This window comes from Protomyctophum parallelum (genome assembly GCF_964188405.1).
Source record: "Protomyctophum parallelum genome assembly, chromosome: 1".
In the NCBI taxonomy this organism is placed as follows: Eukaryota; Metazoa; Chordata; class Actinopteri; order Myctophiformes; family Myctophidae; genus Protomyctophum; species Protomyctophum parallelum.
The window spans coordinates 39652713-39668391 of NC_139697.1; the positions used below are offsets into that span (position 1 = coordinate 39652713).

At 42.4% G+C, this 15679-nt stretch overlaps 1 protein-coding gene across 15 annotated transcripts in view; it reads right to left on the bottom strand.

The window, feature by feature from the left end:
- Positions 1 to 15679, bottom strand: part of col11a2 (collagen, type XI, alpha 2) — a 91702-nt gene that overhangs the window by 31020 nt on the left and 45003 nt on the right. For all 15 annotated transcript variants that reach the window (XM_083780021.1, XM_083780023.1, XM_083780015.1 and 12 more), the window contains 18 exons: positions 15554 to 15640; positions 15120 to 15176; positions 13927 to 13980; positions 12521 to 12574; positions 12300 to 12353; positions 11373 to 11426; positions 10373 to 10426; positions 8528 to 8572; positions 7541 to 7594; positions 6393 to 6437; positions 6047 to 6100; positions 5807 to 5851; positions 5492 to 5545; positions 5354 to 5398; positions 2457 to 2510; positions 1985 to 2029; positions 1450 to 1503; positions 1170 to 1277 (listed from right to left, as the gene is read on the bottom strand). In XM_083780021.1, the coding sequence (XP_083636147.1) occupies positions 1170 to 1277; positions 1450 to 1503; positions 1985 to 2029; positions 2457 to 2510; positions 5354 to 5398; positions 5492 to 5545; positions 5807 to 5851; positions 6047 to 6100; positions 6393 to 6437; positions 7541 to 7594; positions 8528 to 8572; positions 10373 to 10426; positions 11373 to 11426; positions 12300 to 12353; positions 12521 to 12574; positions 13927 to 13980; positions 15120 to 15176; positions 15554 to 15640 (1017 nt within the window). The remainder of the gene's footprint in view (positions 1 to 1169; positions 1278 to 1449; positions 1504 to 1984; positions 2030 to 2456; positions 2511 to 5353; positions 5399 to 5491; positions 5546 to 5806; positions 5852 to 6046; positions 6101 to 6392; positions 6438 to 7540; positions 7595 to 8527; positions 8573 to 10372; positions 10427 to 11372; positions 11427 to 12299; positions 12354 to 12520; positions 12575 to 13926; positions 13981 to 15119; positions 15177 to 15553; positions 15641 to 15679) is intronic.

Below are 15679 nucleotides of genomic sequence, written 5' to 3' on the forward strand. Positions count from 1 at the left end.
TGATTTATTTTTTCAAAGAGCAGAGAGCAGCCCAGGCAGAAAACGTACTATGTGCTCTTCTATAAATACCTCAATAAAAATAAATAGTTATTAAGTTGAAAAACAACCACTCGGAAAAAACACTTATGTTTTCTTTCATATTCCTGAACCAATTATATGACAAAGCTCGCAATCGTTCATGTATAATGTTTGTTATGAGCTGGTCCAGCCGGCTCCATTCACTGCCATGTAATCATTGCACTACCGGTGTGAGTTTGGCTCCCATGAAAGTGTCCATGAAAGTGTCATGGCGCAGCCCAGTCACGTGACCACTTCACTTCCTTCTAAGAGCTTCCTTGGTTTTTAGACAGTTGGTGGATGGAAATGAATCTCCACCCACGCCGCGGGGACGAGCGCTTCCACGAATCTGGCCGACTGGGCATTCTGCCGCGTGGGTGGAGCTTCATTTCCATCCACCAGCTGTCTAAAAACCAGGAAGAGACGCCTACCGCGAGCGGCTTTTTGCCGCACATGGAAGCCCAAGTGTGCGTACACCTTTTGTCAGCGCAGGCACACTTTAACGTCACGAAGATGCCAAAGGCTTCGAGCGGCAGGCGTCTCTTCCCAAGAGGAGGTTGAATGAACTGAAATCAGCACTACCAAAAACAACAGGTTTGGAGGTCTGTTGGGAATATTTACAGTCTATTCAAATAACGACTCAAAAACACAATAAACACACTTCCTGTGCCCAAATCAACATAGAGAGGTTCATCGGACACGCCCCCAGCTTTCAGAGCAGAGAGAACAGACAGAATACAGCTCGTTTCTTCCTGACTTTGAAACCCCCCCCAAAAATTGGTTTACTGATTCAAACCTGGCTGGTTGGTTAATAACACATTATTTGGTGGTGTGACAAACTTGCGAATATGTAATATTACTGCTGTACTAGGTCTTTAACATGTTGGTGTATCAATAGCTCATAGTTTCATATATAGACGAACGAATCCATGGAGCTGTGCCCTGTAGGCCAGGTGTAGGCAATGCTGAGGTGTCAAGTCGCGCTTAATGTGACACCTCAGCTATGGCTACGCCCAGGGAACCCCTTAGTGGTCTCGTCTATACTACACTGACATTTGCAGTTATTCATTCTTATATATTTTTTTACTTTATACTGTTTGAGCAATTCCTACCTTCTCCCCAACAGGTCCAAGTGGTCCGACCTCACCAGGGGGTCCGACGCGACCCTTTGGCCCCTCAGGGCCATCTTCTCCCCTGGGTCCGGGAACTCCAACCTCTCCCTGTCACCATGGGCACACAGGTACGAGAAACACGTCAAGACATTCACATTGACGTGCCACATCTACAGTATAGTTTACAATTTTAATGTAATACAATTAAATTAAATTAAACAATTACGTCAAATAATCAATCATTCATTGATTCATCAATAAATAATTCAAACAATCTTACTCGCTCTCCCTTGACACCAAAATCTCCCTTGACTCCAGGGAAACCATCTTCTCCCTAGAGATTAAAAACAAATAAACATCAAACAAACAAAGTACAGTGAATAAATCCATAGGACTGTCTGATCTCTGAGATAAAATGATGGATACATTGCACACCGGTGTGTACGCAAGCTTTTATGAGGTTCAAAACTAATTAAAAAATAAAGGTTTTGGGTAATATAACAAAGGACCATTTTCTCTCTGTCGGGTGTAAACCATTATGTCCAAAACTGTAACTTTTCAGGATTCAATTTCAAAAGTATCAAACGTAGCAGATCTACAAGCTCAGTTTCGCTACTTTTGATACTTTTGTGTGGCACTGTAGTATGATCAATTAGAGCGTTAATTTACAAAAAGTTAGAACATGGAGATAGGAGGTTTCTGCCCGACAGCAACTATATGCACTTGAATTTGTATACATTTTCTATTTAGTTTATTCATTTAAGTAGGTCTTATTAGGATGTCTCGAAAAGTGTAACATTTAAGGAATCACCAACCTTCTCCCCTTTGTGTCCTTTAAGCCCACGGATACCTTGAGTTCCCTGCAGGCAAAGCAGACAGCAGTCGTCATTACAACAGTAATTGTAACAGGTGCAATGCTACAGTAGGTAAATAGTTACACTGCCCTTCTATACCACAGGAGGGCAGCGCAGACCTATGCATTGTATTTCCAATAGTCTAATCTAATTCAAGCACACTTCAAGCACTTACCATTTGTTTTAAGTTCTAGCAGCTATACTGGCTTAATTATAAACTACTAAATATGACGCCTCTCTACTTACGCATGCATATACTATAGCATTGGGATGTTTTGTGAGAGAATAACTAGAATAACGTGATAAATAAGAGAATTCCCCTTCTTTTAAAGAACAATTCACTCAAAATCTCAAACAAAAACAAACAAAAAAAGAACAGCTGATTGTTGTAAAGTAATTAATTATTATTATTAGTAGTAGTAGTAGTAATTACCTTAATGCCACGAGGGCCAGGATAGCCAATTGTTCCCTGAGGACCACTGGGACCCTGTAGGTGTAGAATATCATTAGCAAAATTGTGAAAGACAATCATCTGAAAATCATTCATCACACCATCTTACAGTACATCTACCGTCTGCGATGACTGTTCTTTCTCATGTAGGCCTACTGTCATTGTAAAACATTGTAGAAGTGGCCACTTTGAACTAAAGATGCCAGCTAAATGATGGAGAGTTGGTAACCAAATGGACCCTTATAGATCTTTAACTCTTGAGAGTCAATTTGGTTTCTTTTTACGCACTGAAGAATTAAATTTAAATGATTGTTAAACATCTGCATTACTTCATTTACAAGAAGTCTACACAATTAGAGAATGTAGAAGAATTGTTATTTTGATCAAAGTTTGCCAAAAGCAATTAGCCCTTAGTTTCATACTGATATACAAGTACAATCAACTTAGCATTGCTAGTACTAAATCCTTTAGGATTTTAACAATTCCGGTTTCTTAAAGACCCCTTAGGCTTAGGGTGTTCCACATGGACACAGAGTTAAGAGTGGTCCTTGAAATTCAAAAGTTTGAGAATCACCGGTATTGTACTTGCTTTGTACCGTTTGCAACCTATCACTTAATCTCACTGACACACCACTGACACCAAGCAGAACAGGCATAGGCGAGGTGAAACTAGATCAAGGCTGAGGCCGATATGGCAGTATATAGCTGACCAAAGTGTAGTAAAAGTAGGAGGAACTGCACCTTAGGTCACTAAAAGCCCCAAAATCCCCAGAAGAAGTACAGAGGACATGACCTTGATGTCCTCAAGGTTAGCCATTGGCATGGCCACCACATTAATGAAATGTCTCTGTGATCCACCTCATTGTGGAAGGAACTCCACACAATGTAAACTAAATATCCTTGAACTACACAGGCCCTATACTGTGTATGTGATATGTAACACAATAAACAATGTGAGAAGAGGTGAGAGTTTATTAGGATCATACATTGATAGCACGCTCAAATATACTTAGGTTTGATTCTGGCCAAAAGACTAATAATTGCATTCCAATTATTAGTGAATGGATCTCTGAATTATCCACAGGTTTGCCCTCGGAAAAGATTACTTTAGCTCAGGGATCGGCAACCTTTTTGACTTCATAGTCAGGGTGCCATATCAACACTAAGTTTAATTATGACATCAGTACACCACATCGAAATTAAATATTTCCAAATGATGTTGATTGTCCATGGGTTTTGAGTTTTTTGAGTAAAAAGGTTTACTATATTTTTTGAATACTTAATTTTAAAAGAAAAAACCTCTCTCTCACACTTATGGCAGTGTGCCAGTGATTCTCCCCTTGGCACCCGTGCCTAAGGTTGCTACCCCTGCTTTAGCTAACATGGATCAAATCACTTTTTGGCTGCATGTACTGCACATAAGTATTCATCTGCAGTGATAATCGGTAAAGTGCATTCCTAAGAATCCCAACTGTATAACAAAGAGAGACAGCTTTAGTTTAGTTTATTTTCTGTGTTGGAATGGATGGGCAGGGGTGAGATTTATATCAGTGGTGTGTCAAAGTGGTGTCCCCAGCTAAATGTGTTAAGCATCACAATCAGTTATCCACATTTTATACGTTGGCTAGTAAACACAAAAAACAGCAGATGTACAAACTCACAGTGTGCCACTTTGTGCTGCACTGAAAGCTCGTAGATCTGCTATTTCTGAAAAATCTTGAAAATGTTTGGAAGATTTTTAACAAATCTTCTCTTAGGGGTCACAGAATATTTTCAGATGGGGGTCCAAATATATATCAATTTGGTTTTTTTTTGGCAAAAAAGACATTAAACATGGAGTCATCAGGCTCTTCTTTTCACCTGACAGAGAGAACTTGCACTGGGAGAGTGAAATGCAGTTCACCACTTGTTACCCTCCCTGCTGAACAGGTGCCCACATCAACCAGCAGGGGTCACAGACTCACACTTGTGCAGTGACAAGGACATGATCCCTCGCTGGCTTCCCATGGCATAGAATAGATAGACCATATTCACATGGCGGCCATCTTGCCATTAAGTTCAATGCCACCCCGTTGTCACCATAGACAGAAAAAGGTAGACACCTCCTTCGGCTCTGGGGCGTGTGTATCTAGAGAGGAGGCAAGCTTTTGCGGAAGCATAGTGTAAGCTTGACAAGCTTCCGCGTGAGTCACGGAAGGGGACATTCTGTAGGCCAATCAGACAGGCAATGTAAACGTTTGTTTTCTCATGCCAATAAATAAAGTCCCGGAAAAGACGTGCTTTGATTGGCCAGTAGTTACTTGAGTGGCAGCGTCGCAGCGTGCCTTCCGCACTCCCTCTTGACTTCCTCCTTACGCTGGACACACATGGATCCAATGAACTGCAGCGGCCAATGAGACCTCTAATTATTTTCTATCTATGGTTGTCACCTTGCTTTTCAATGCAAAGTGCCAACATGACCTCCATGGCAGCCAGATGCTCCCTACCTAATTAGTTTCAAACACTTCCCAACACTTCTGTCACTTTGAGATTGCATTATTGGATTGTTGTATTATTGTCTTTTAATTTGATTTGTTAACGATTTATTATGCGTGTATTAACTGATCATCTTGGGTTCTCGGATACCTTCTTCTTCTTGGAAAGGCGCTTATGAATTAATATATTATGGACTAATCACTATGTATGGGTTATTGGACTCACTGTTTCTACTTAGAACGCGGTTCTTATATTACGTGATTTAAAAACAAGTTGGATGATAGGAAAATTCCTTCATGAAATCAAAAGATGTGTGGATTTGATGCCTGGACTTGGTACTATATTGCCACCGGTCGACATATAGCCTAGGTCAAATATAAGATAGGTGTGATCAAGGCACCTACCTGGTTTCCCTTAGTGCCAGAAGGCCCCTCCTTCCCTGGGTGACCCTGAGAAGATGGAAGGGGTTGAGAGGTCAAGACAACTGACTCCAATCATGTTCAACTCGATGATGAAGACAGAAACATAAAGAAGAAACTTACAGGAGGGCCATCAGCGCCGGGCATTCCTGGTAGACCTGGTTTACCTGTAGGTCCCTGGAAGTGATGACAATACAATACGTTGAAATACATGAAACATCTACCTGAGAATATTATATAACAGTCAGGAATTTTATTTGCTTAATTTCATTGGAAATCTCAGACCAGCTTCTATACAACCTATACTGTACATTTAGTGAGGTTTTCCAAATAAATACTGTAGCTACAGTACGATGTTCAATGAATTATGCTGAATCGACCTCGGCAGTCATGGGGTTTACGCTGCATTTCTCTACAGGCACTACTTCAGTCTCTCACCTTCTCTCCTGGCGGCCCGACGGCTCCCTGGGGCCCTGGCATTCCCTAGGTGAGGACAGAGAGACACAAAATACATTATTTTGATTATAAAATAAAAAAGTTCGCCAGGATCGGGACTCAAACCCGTAATGCGCTGTCAGGCTGCATTAAGAGCTATACTGTCAGTGCCCGGACGCTAGGCCGGCCCGGGCCCACTGACAACACTATTGACAGTATCCTGTCACATCCCGGTGTTCTCACCTGAGTTCCTCCGGTCCCCTGCTGACCCGGGGGCCCTGGCTCTCCTTGAGGCCCCTGAGAGAGAGAGAGAGAGAGAGAGAGAGAGAGACAAAGAGGGAAGAAGGAAAAGGAATATATTATTTATAATTGTTCATAACTTGTGTGTGTGTGTGTGTGTGTGTGTGTGTGTGTGTGTGTGTGTGTGTGTGTGTGTGTGTGTGTGTGTGTGTGTGTGTGTGCGCGCGTGTGCGCGTGTCAGTATTTAACAGGTCAGTTTGCTGTTTGCATCTGTTTTTTTGTATAATGTGTCGTTGTCATTGCCGTTGCAGCATGTGTTTTACTGTCAATTAAAAGAAAGAACACTGACCAGGTTTCCTTTAGGACCATGAGGCCCATCGTTTCCACGCACACCCTGAAAGAAGACAAGACAAGACAAGACAAGACAAGACAAGACAAGACAAGACAAGACAAGACAAGACAAGACAAGACAAGACAAGACAAGACAAGAGAAGAGAAGAGAAGAGAAGAGAAGAGAAGAGAAGAGAAGAGAAGAGAAGAGAAGAGAAGAGAAGAGAAGAGAAGAGAAGAGAAGAGAAGAGAAGAGAAGAGAAAAATTAACAGGACATAATTGCACCTACAGTACAAGTCAGGAACTACATGCATAGTCATATACATGAAGTTATCATCATCATTTATATGCTGATTATGTTTTATGACACTTGGGCTCTTAAAACCTGCTAAAACCAAGGAGAAAATAAGCATTCCCTTCTTCATTCCAGTCCTGTGACAAAAAACGATAACCATTTGGCAGTCCACAGAATGGATGGGGACAACTCCAAAACTGCTGTGTCACTCACAAAACGCTATGCTTATCTTGTAGTTTATATGACAATAATTATATATAGTGTGAGGGACAAGAGTGTATTCTGGTCTTGTCTGGCACAAATCCTCTGCGGGATGTCAGGGTGTCATTTCTGTGTAGTTAAACAGGTAGAGCATGCTGTGCTGACACTGCCAAGGTCAGTGGTTTGACTCTCTCGGAGGCTACACAAACACTACAAAGGCGCTTTGGCTGAGGCATCTGCAAAAATGCTGTGTTATAAATGTTTATCATTATCAATATTGTTTCGGGCCGACTGCAGGAATAGTGCATATAATTTTTTTATATATATTTTTTTTGTGGTCTTTTTCTTTTTGCCTTCATTGATAGATCACAGTAGGTTTACAGGAAAACGGGGAGAGATATGGGGGGGGGGAAGCCACGCAGCAAAGGTCGTCGGGATCGGGACTCAAACCTGCGACACGCTGTCTGGATTACCAGCCTAGGTGCCTGGACCATTAGGCCAGCCCAGGACAACAGTGCATATTCTTGTTTAGACTGAGGGAGCACCTTTACCTAGGCTATTGTTTTGGTGGGACTGTGTTTATGTCAAGCGGTCTTTTAGGGATAAACCGACGTTACTGAAATATAAAAGTGTCTGGGTGTGGCGGAGATGTTTATTTGTTTTTACTTACAGGAGGTCCAGAGATTCCGGCAGGCCCTTTAGGTCCCAGCAATCCACGAGGGCCCTAGAGAGGGAGAGATGATGGGGAGACACGCACACGCACACGCACGCACACACACACACACACACACACACACACACACACACACACACACACACACACACACACACAGGTACACGCAAATACACACACAAACAGGCATTGAGGCAGGTGCGATTATTTAAGCATGCACACATATACACACAGTCACACACACACACACACACACACACACACACACACACACACACACACACACACGACCAAGGTCAGCCACCACACGCAAACAGCCTGTAATCACGCAGGCATTTAATAACACTATTTATTGAGCGCCATAATTCATCACAATCCAAGACAGACAATATTCGAATTACAGATCTACAGTACTCATGAGAAACGGCAGGTATAGAAACAACCTGCCACAACCCATAATCACATGACGACGACCTCAGTGATGAATACATGTACAGTATGTATTGTATGTACTGTATGTACTGTATACAGTACCTACCATACAATTACACCTCTGCAGTAAGTGTCTTCCCTCATTTGTACTGCACTGGACTGTGTCTGTGTCTATACAGTGTACAGTACATGCTTGTCAATGTTTGCCTGTCTAGTTGCATTTGTGTGATATCTACTTCAGATCTTAAATATGTCATTCACTTACATAATTGATTTTATTCTGAGCGAGGCAATTCAATTCCAAATTCTATTTCAGTGGTTCTCAAAGTCTGTGTGTGTGTGTGTGTGTGTGTGTGTGTGTGTGTGTGTGTGTGTGTGTATGTTTTGGGGGTCCCTGACATGATCAGGTTTGAGAACCACTGCTCTACTCTATTCCAGCGATATACACAACGTCAGCCTCTTGGACAGTGAATAGGAAAATAATGCATAATGTCTAGAATAAGTAATAATGGGCAGAGGTCAAATCAACAGCATGGTCATTGCAACACTCACTGGTTCACCTGGGAGACCCCTGGGTCCAATGTCTCCATCGTCTCCCTGGAAGTGCACACACGCGCACACACAAATGCGCACATGCGCGCACACACACACACACACACACACACACACACACACACACACACACACACACACACACACACACACACACACACACACACACACACACACTCGTCATCTAAAGTACAGTATAGTGTTAGTGTATCAATAAAATGTATTGTCGCTGTCGGTTGGAATTGCAAAAAAAAAAAAACATTTCATTGGTTCAATATTTATAAAAACGGGTTTCATAAATATTGAATATCTTCACAGATTTTCAAACATTTTGAAAGTGAAAGTGGTTAATGGCATAGTTTTTCACATATCCGTGGTCATCATATGGGCATACCTAACAATGGATGCCAAATTCTCATTTTTGTGTATTTTTATATCAAAAGTCCATACAAATTTAAGAATAAGAATTTGTATTACTTCCTGAAAACGAAAACATACTGCGTGATGACATGTCGAGGCCCACATTGATAAAAGCCAATAAAAATGATGTGCGCATCCGTTCTGAACACCATAAAGTGTATTACTACTAAGCCACATAACAGTAAACTGGTACAGCTGGCCGACCATCTGACTTGTAAACAAACACACTCCATGCTGTCCTGCGTAGCATAGCTACCGTCCCATCGCCTGAAGGGATGCGACGCTCTGATTGGTTCAGAAACTTCAAAGCGGTGTTTCAACTTGAAACCGTCTGAAACGTCAAAATAAAATGTCCACCATTTCCGTTTCACTATGCCTTTAAGTAAGTACCCACTTTCACTCTACGAGCTCACAATGTGTCACAATGCGATGCGTTCTGAGCTTGTAGATAGGCTACTTTCGAATAAACAATTTTGTACGATGACGTAGGAAAAGGTTTCTGCCCAACAGCAACGATATAATAAATTAAAAAATCTCACTCGTGTGAAATGAGGGGCGGGTTTGTTTAACACTTTGATTGCCATCTAGTGGTTCATTGAAGGTACAGCAGGCAGCCAGCCCTTTTCTGTGTTTTCTCTACAAGTACTTCCGGGTCACACAGCCTCGCACAGCGAGAGGAGAAACGAAAAGTTGTATGAGCAGCAACCGACATGGTTTAGCTTTGGCCAGAAATGGTAATATGTCGGGCACGATGCGATCAAAAATCACTATGTACATCTGAACGTCGGACGGATTGGACAAAAACAACAACTTTGGAGTATTTTTCTGAGAAAACAAGCAGCAAAGAATGTACAATGAATGAATTCCTATGGCGTGTGCGCACATTCATCCTTATGCTGGGAAGAACGTAGGCGTTGCCTAGCAACCTGGACAGCACGGCAGGTTTGTTTTGAGCATCGGCTGATTGGAATTGATATAAACCTTATAATCCACAATTCCGCGGCGGCGCGGGATTGGTGATCATTGTGGGACAAGTGTTAAGGTGCTGTAAACAAACATTAAAAGTCTGTAGACTTGGCTGCCACTCTATGTTTGTTAAAAGTGCTCTAAACAAACCTTAAAATGGCTGACATTGGATATATATATATATATATATATATTAGAACAGCAGACAGACGACGACAAAAAGACAGATATGTGGTAGATGTGAAGAGAGAAAGATTGGAGGACAGGCAAACAGGTAGACAATATTTAGCTTCTGTGCTAGTCAGACAGGCACACAGTAAAATATTTTCAGAATTTTACCCTGTAGATAAATGCAGAGAGGTGGTCCGAGAGACAGACAGACAATACTCAGACACTCTGACGGTGTTTGGCTGCTGACTAGAATCATTCACATTTTGTTATCATCGTCCAAGTTCTTACCCTCTCTCCATCCTCTCCTTGACCTCCTGAGATTCCCATTCCTCCTGTGTCGCCCTTTATAGTTGGAAAGAACAAGTGTTATTATCATGCTTCAATGGAAACTAAAACATAATCTAGACACCTAGAATCAACACACCTGCAGTAGAATATAGCTATATAACTATTGGATCATTGAAATAATTGGAATATTCAAGGCCACCATAATGACATCTCCCTAAAAGATAAATTATGAGAGGGTCATACTGCAGGGAAGCAGGACAGAGATTTGTATGAATGCTCTGCTATAATTTGGTCAATCTTTTATTATGGGCCAGCACCTATGTAATATGCTATTTGGAACTATCTTTTCTTAGTTGTTGATCAGATGAATATAAGAATAGAATTGCATGATCTTTGTTGATGTAACTATCTGATGCAAGTGCCTATGCGGAAAGCACTCAAGGCTTTATAAAGAAATGTACAATGTCAGATGTACTGTATATGGTATGGCTCATTTCAGTTCAGTAGTAACATCAGTAGTCCTGCATTCATTGTTAAATGCTTGGATGTCACGTACACGAGCAATTTCATGTGTTGACATGTTGAACGTCAGTTGGCAATAAAGTACATTTTCATCAAGTTATTTTGACCAGCTCAGTGGCCTATGTGGTCAGAGTGTCCTGAGACTGGAATGTCGGAGTTCGAGTTGATTTGAAGTCTTAACCCATTTTGGTGCGGGAACCCCTTTTGGTGTTTTAAACATTATGTTATAATTCTGCTATTGAGAAATAGCAGATCTACAAGCTCATAGCACGCCACCGAGTTGAGCGCTACGAGCTGTAGGTCTGCTATTTTTTTTTTTATCGGGAAACGGGAAACGGCATGCACACATGGCAACTTGGCTGTAGGGTCGCGCCAAGTGCATTTAGATTCTGATGCAGCCTTGTGTTTGTTGTTGTTGTGTGTGTTGTTGTTGTTGTGTGTGTTGTTGTTGTGTGTGTTGTTGGTGTTATTGACTCACCCTGTGTCCTTTGTCACCAGGCAGCCCAGGCAGGCCATCAAAACCACGGTCACCCTATTGGAGACAGCGCAAGGACATTCAGAAATAACAATACCATTTTTGTATTGCACTCAACAACCTTTGGAAAGACCCCTACAGATGTACTGTACAGTTATGCTGTTATGTCAGGAGGAGATTAACTAAAATTTGTGTTGAACATGTTTTGCCTTTCTCAAATAATAGATTGTCACCACTTTGCGAATTACTGAATGTGAGAGGAATTGGTTGGTAGGATGTATTATTGAAATGGTTACAGTTTGGATGCCACACCGGTATATTTATTTTGAAGTCTGCCAACAAGGTATATTTAATTTAAAGTATATGGGAGATCAAATTAAATTCCTAATTCACACGTACAGTATGAATCAAAAATCGACAGATGCATTGTTTGCTCTTTGGCGCACAGATCAGTGAACCAATAGAATCCACCGGCTGCTTGAATTCACCCCTCTAGACCAGAAATCTCACAGGCTGGGGCAGACAGCATAATTATAAAAGAATGAGGACCCCTCACAGGCTGGGGCAGACAGCATATAAAATAATGAGGACCCCTCACAGGCTGGGGCAGACAGCATATAAAATAATGAGGACCCCTCACAGGCTGGGGCAGACAGCATATAAAAGAATGAGGACCCCTCACAGGCTGGGGCAGACAGCATATAAAAGAATGAGGACCCCTCACAGGCTGGGGCAGACAGCATATAAAAGAATGAGGACCCCTCACAGGCTGGGGCAGACAGCATATAAAATGATGAGGACCCCTCACAGGCTGGGGCAGACAGCATATAAAAGAATGAGGACCCCTCACAGGCTGGGGCAGACAGCATATAAAATGAGGACCCCTCACAGGCTGGGGCAGACAGCATATAAAAGAATGAGGGTCTTCACCTTTGATCCACTCTCTCCTGGCATACCCCTGGCTCCATCAGCTCCAGCACGACCCTGAGGCAGGGACACACACACACACATACGGTATATATACACCACAACGTCTCTACAATCTACATCTGTACTCCACAGTTCCAATGCCAACGTGAGCCAGAACAATCAACAGCCATCTTCCATGGCTTGAGATGTTCAAACCGTATTCATTGTTTTCGGGCACTCACCCTTCTTCCTGATTTCCCTGGAGGTCCCAGCATACCCTGTGGGCCCCTAGAACCCTAGAAGATAAAAATAGGTGAATGTGATGTGATGTGATGTGATGTGATGTGTGTGTGTGTGTGTGTGTGTGTGTGTGTGTGTGTGTGTGTGTGTGTGTGTGTGTGTGTGTTAGGGCATTCATCAAAAAATCGATTTATCGATTTATCGATAAACGAGTCACGAGTCGACTCGCAGCAGCGCGAGTCGAAAGTTGAGCTTTTTTTTTTTTTTTTTCTCCCCTTTTTTCATTGCATTCAGAACGCGCCCTTAATTAAAAACCAAATGCAGCTGTGTAGGCTATGTGGCTCTCAGCGCGCGGTGTCCCACTATTGAGACTGGCTGAAGTCTGTTTGAACTGCGCTGTGTCAGAGAAGTAACAGATAGAAGCACGCAAACGTTACCCCCAAACGATATCCCCCTCACCTCCGTGCTGGAAATATAACGTCTGGGTTCCCGAGGCTACATGCATGCTGACGCAATGACTGTCTGTTTCTGGCTAAGCTTTACGCGCAGCGCACATGAACCTCTCCGTCTCCGGTCAGTGCGGGTTGTTGTTTATTTGCATGGCTCAGAAAATGAGTAACAAATGAGAACGTTATCGAGTTGTGGAGGAGGAGGAGGAGGAGAATAATAATGTCATATCTCTCATTGTGTTCTCGGTGCTGCTGCTGCGCTGTGTGCCAATACCACTACTTTACCTGGATAACATCATCTTTTCATTTTGACATGATTCACATGAAATAATAATCCTGTACCGGAACCGCGTGTAGCGTTTGGTTTCATTAATGCGATCGTCACAAAATAGCCTACAGCTGCTGCTGCTAAAGATACAAAGATTGGACATTTTTAAACGACGCAAAACTTAGAATTCCCCTCTTGCGTACCAGTGCCACGTGTCCCGCGGACCGGCACCGGTGTTTGGGAACCTCTGATATAGATGATACATGCACTGTGACTGTGTCATATTGGAGAGGCCACTGAATGCGCAGTGCTATGTTTGACATGCTCCGTATTTGAGCGCGCGGCAGCTCCACCCGCCCCTGTTAAATCCCCCCCCCCCCCCGCGCGTCCGCGTCCGCCCCCCCCCCCCCCCCCCCCCCCCCCCCCCGCCGCCAGAAACGATAAATCGACTTATCGATAAATTACTGTCCGACAAGTCGACTGGGAAAAATCTCAAGTCGTTAATGCCCTAGTGTGTGTGTGTGTGTGAGATTACTTACAAAGACATAAGTATAAATCAAATATACTGTAGGCGTAGGTGAATATACTGTGTGCATGCATGTGTTTATGCTGTACAGCATGATCTTCTGTGAGGTGTCCATTATAACACCTTGCACAGGTGTGACAGGTCAGGTGGTATAGGGTCATTTACCTGAGGTCCAGGGTCTCCGCTCTCTCCCTTCAGACCATTACTTCCTGGGTCCCCCTGTAAACAGACAGACGCATCACAGCAGAGCCTAAAAACATCTGGACATGAAACACATGAGCCCATTCTGGGCGGTGTTTTAAGCATTACGTTCTACTTTAGCTATTGAAAAATAGCGGAGCTTGTAGATCTGCTATTTTTTTTTTAATCATGAAAATGTAGTGCAAGTCTTTGAATATACAGTACATATATTATTTCGTTTTTAACTCAAATCTTTGCTTCTGGGGGGGGGGGGGGGGGGGGGGTTTGGCAGCCAATTACATATAATTTTGGGGGTCCTTGACATGAAAATGTTTGAGAACCACTGACATACAACCATGAACCATGTACATGTGTGGATGGGTATTGTACTGTGAGAATATTGCAAGTGGGCCCCCAAAGACGAAGATTTATTGATGACATAACATTAACTCATTGACTGACAGATTTATTTCTGCCGCATTTAAACGCATCCTTACGATAGCATCTCTACAAGAGACGTTCGCTGCACGTTCGCAAATAAATAAATAACAGTGTAAAACCATCCATCTGTTCAATAATTGAATTGAGTCGACATGGAGGCAAGCTTTTGCAGAAGCATGCGTGCGTCACGAAAGGGGACATTCGGTAGGCCAATCAGCATTACATGATATTTTGTGAAATGGGGAAAAAAGTGCTTTTTCTTTTTACACGTTTACACATAAATGTATAGTTACTATTCCCACCATACTGATGAACAGAGGTGTCGGGATCGGCTATGGGTAGATCACTGCTACACAAAGTTTACACAGAGTTCATGAGTGCACCTAATAAGTCTCTTACTGGGCTGAATATGACAGCCGCGTTTCTTCTTTTTCATGTGAACAGAGATTATCGTTTTTATAACCGTGTATATGGGAATCTTTTTTTAAAGGAAGAAAAGACCTGTACGTATGTGGACTAGGCCTTCGTTTTAGTTTAACACATTTATAATAGCCCTGAGTTAAATATCATCTCTGTCGGCTGGATACGCTGTGGTATGATCAAGCAGGTAGGGCGTTAATTTAAGCAGAAAACACAAAAATATGGAGATATAAGGTTTCTGCCCGACAACAACGATATACAATACAGGTGTGCTGTAACGATATGGAGGAGTCCTCAGGTGCAGCAGGTTAACATACCAGGGGTCCGGGGCGTCCAGTGAATCCCATTGGTCCAGGTGGTCCTTTGAGAGCCATCTGAAGATTAAGAAACAATCCATGAGTACAAACAATAAGAGAGCATCATAATATAAATATGCTTCACAAAAAAACAACCAAAAATAGCTGATCTGACTGGTTTGTCAGCTTGTAAATGGAATATGTTCGGTATTTAATCAAAAATAAAAACAAAAGTAAAGAAAATAAAAAATACACCATTATTCAACTTTGCCTAAAATAGGGTTAATATGGTTAAAGCATAATATGATCTCAACTGTAACAGTTTTACAGGCCAGGGTAGACCTTTCTTTGTCCTTAGTTCAAGGTTGGTTGGAGTAGTGGTAGTCTCCAAAACAAACAGAATTAGGAGAGGTGAAAGGTTGCGACAAATTATATAAATAACCGTGTTCACTCACCCTGGCCTGAGACAAGATGGCGGCTGCCTGAGCTTCCTGTGCTGACACACTGGGACCCTTATCTCCTCCACTCTGGCCAAAACGGAACTAGAAGAGGAGAATTGAAGTAGTTTGTCATGAATTATA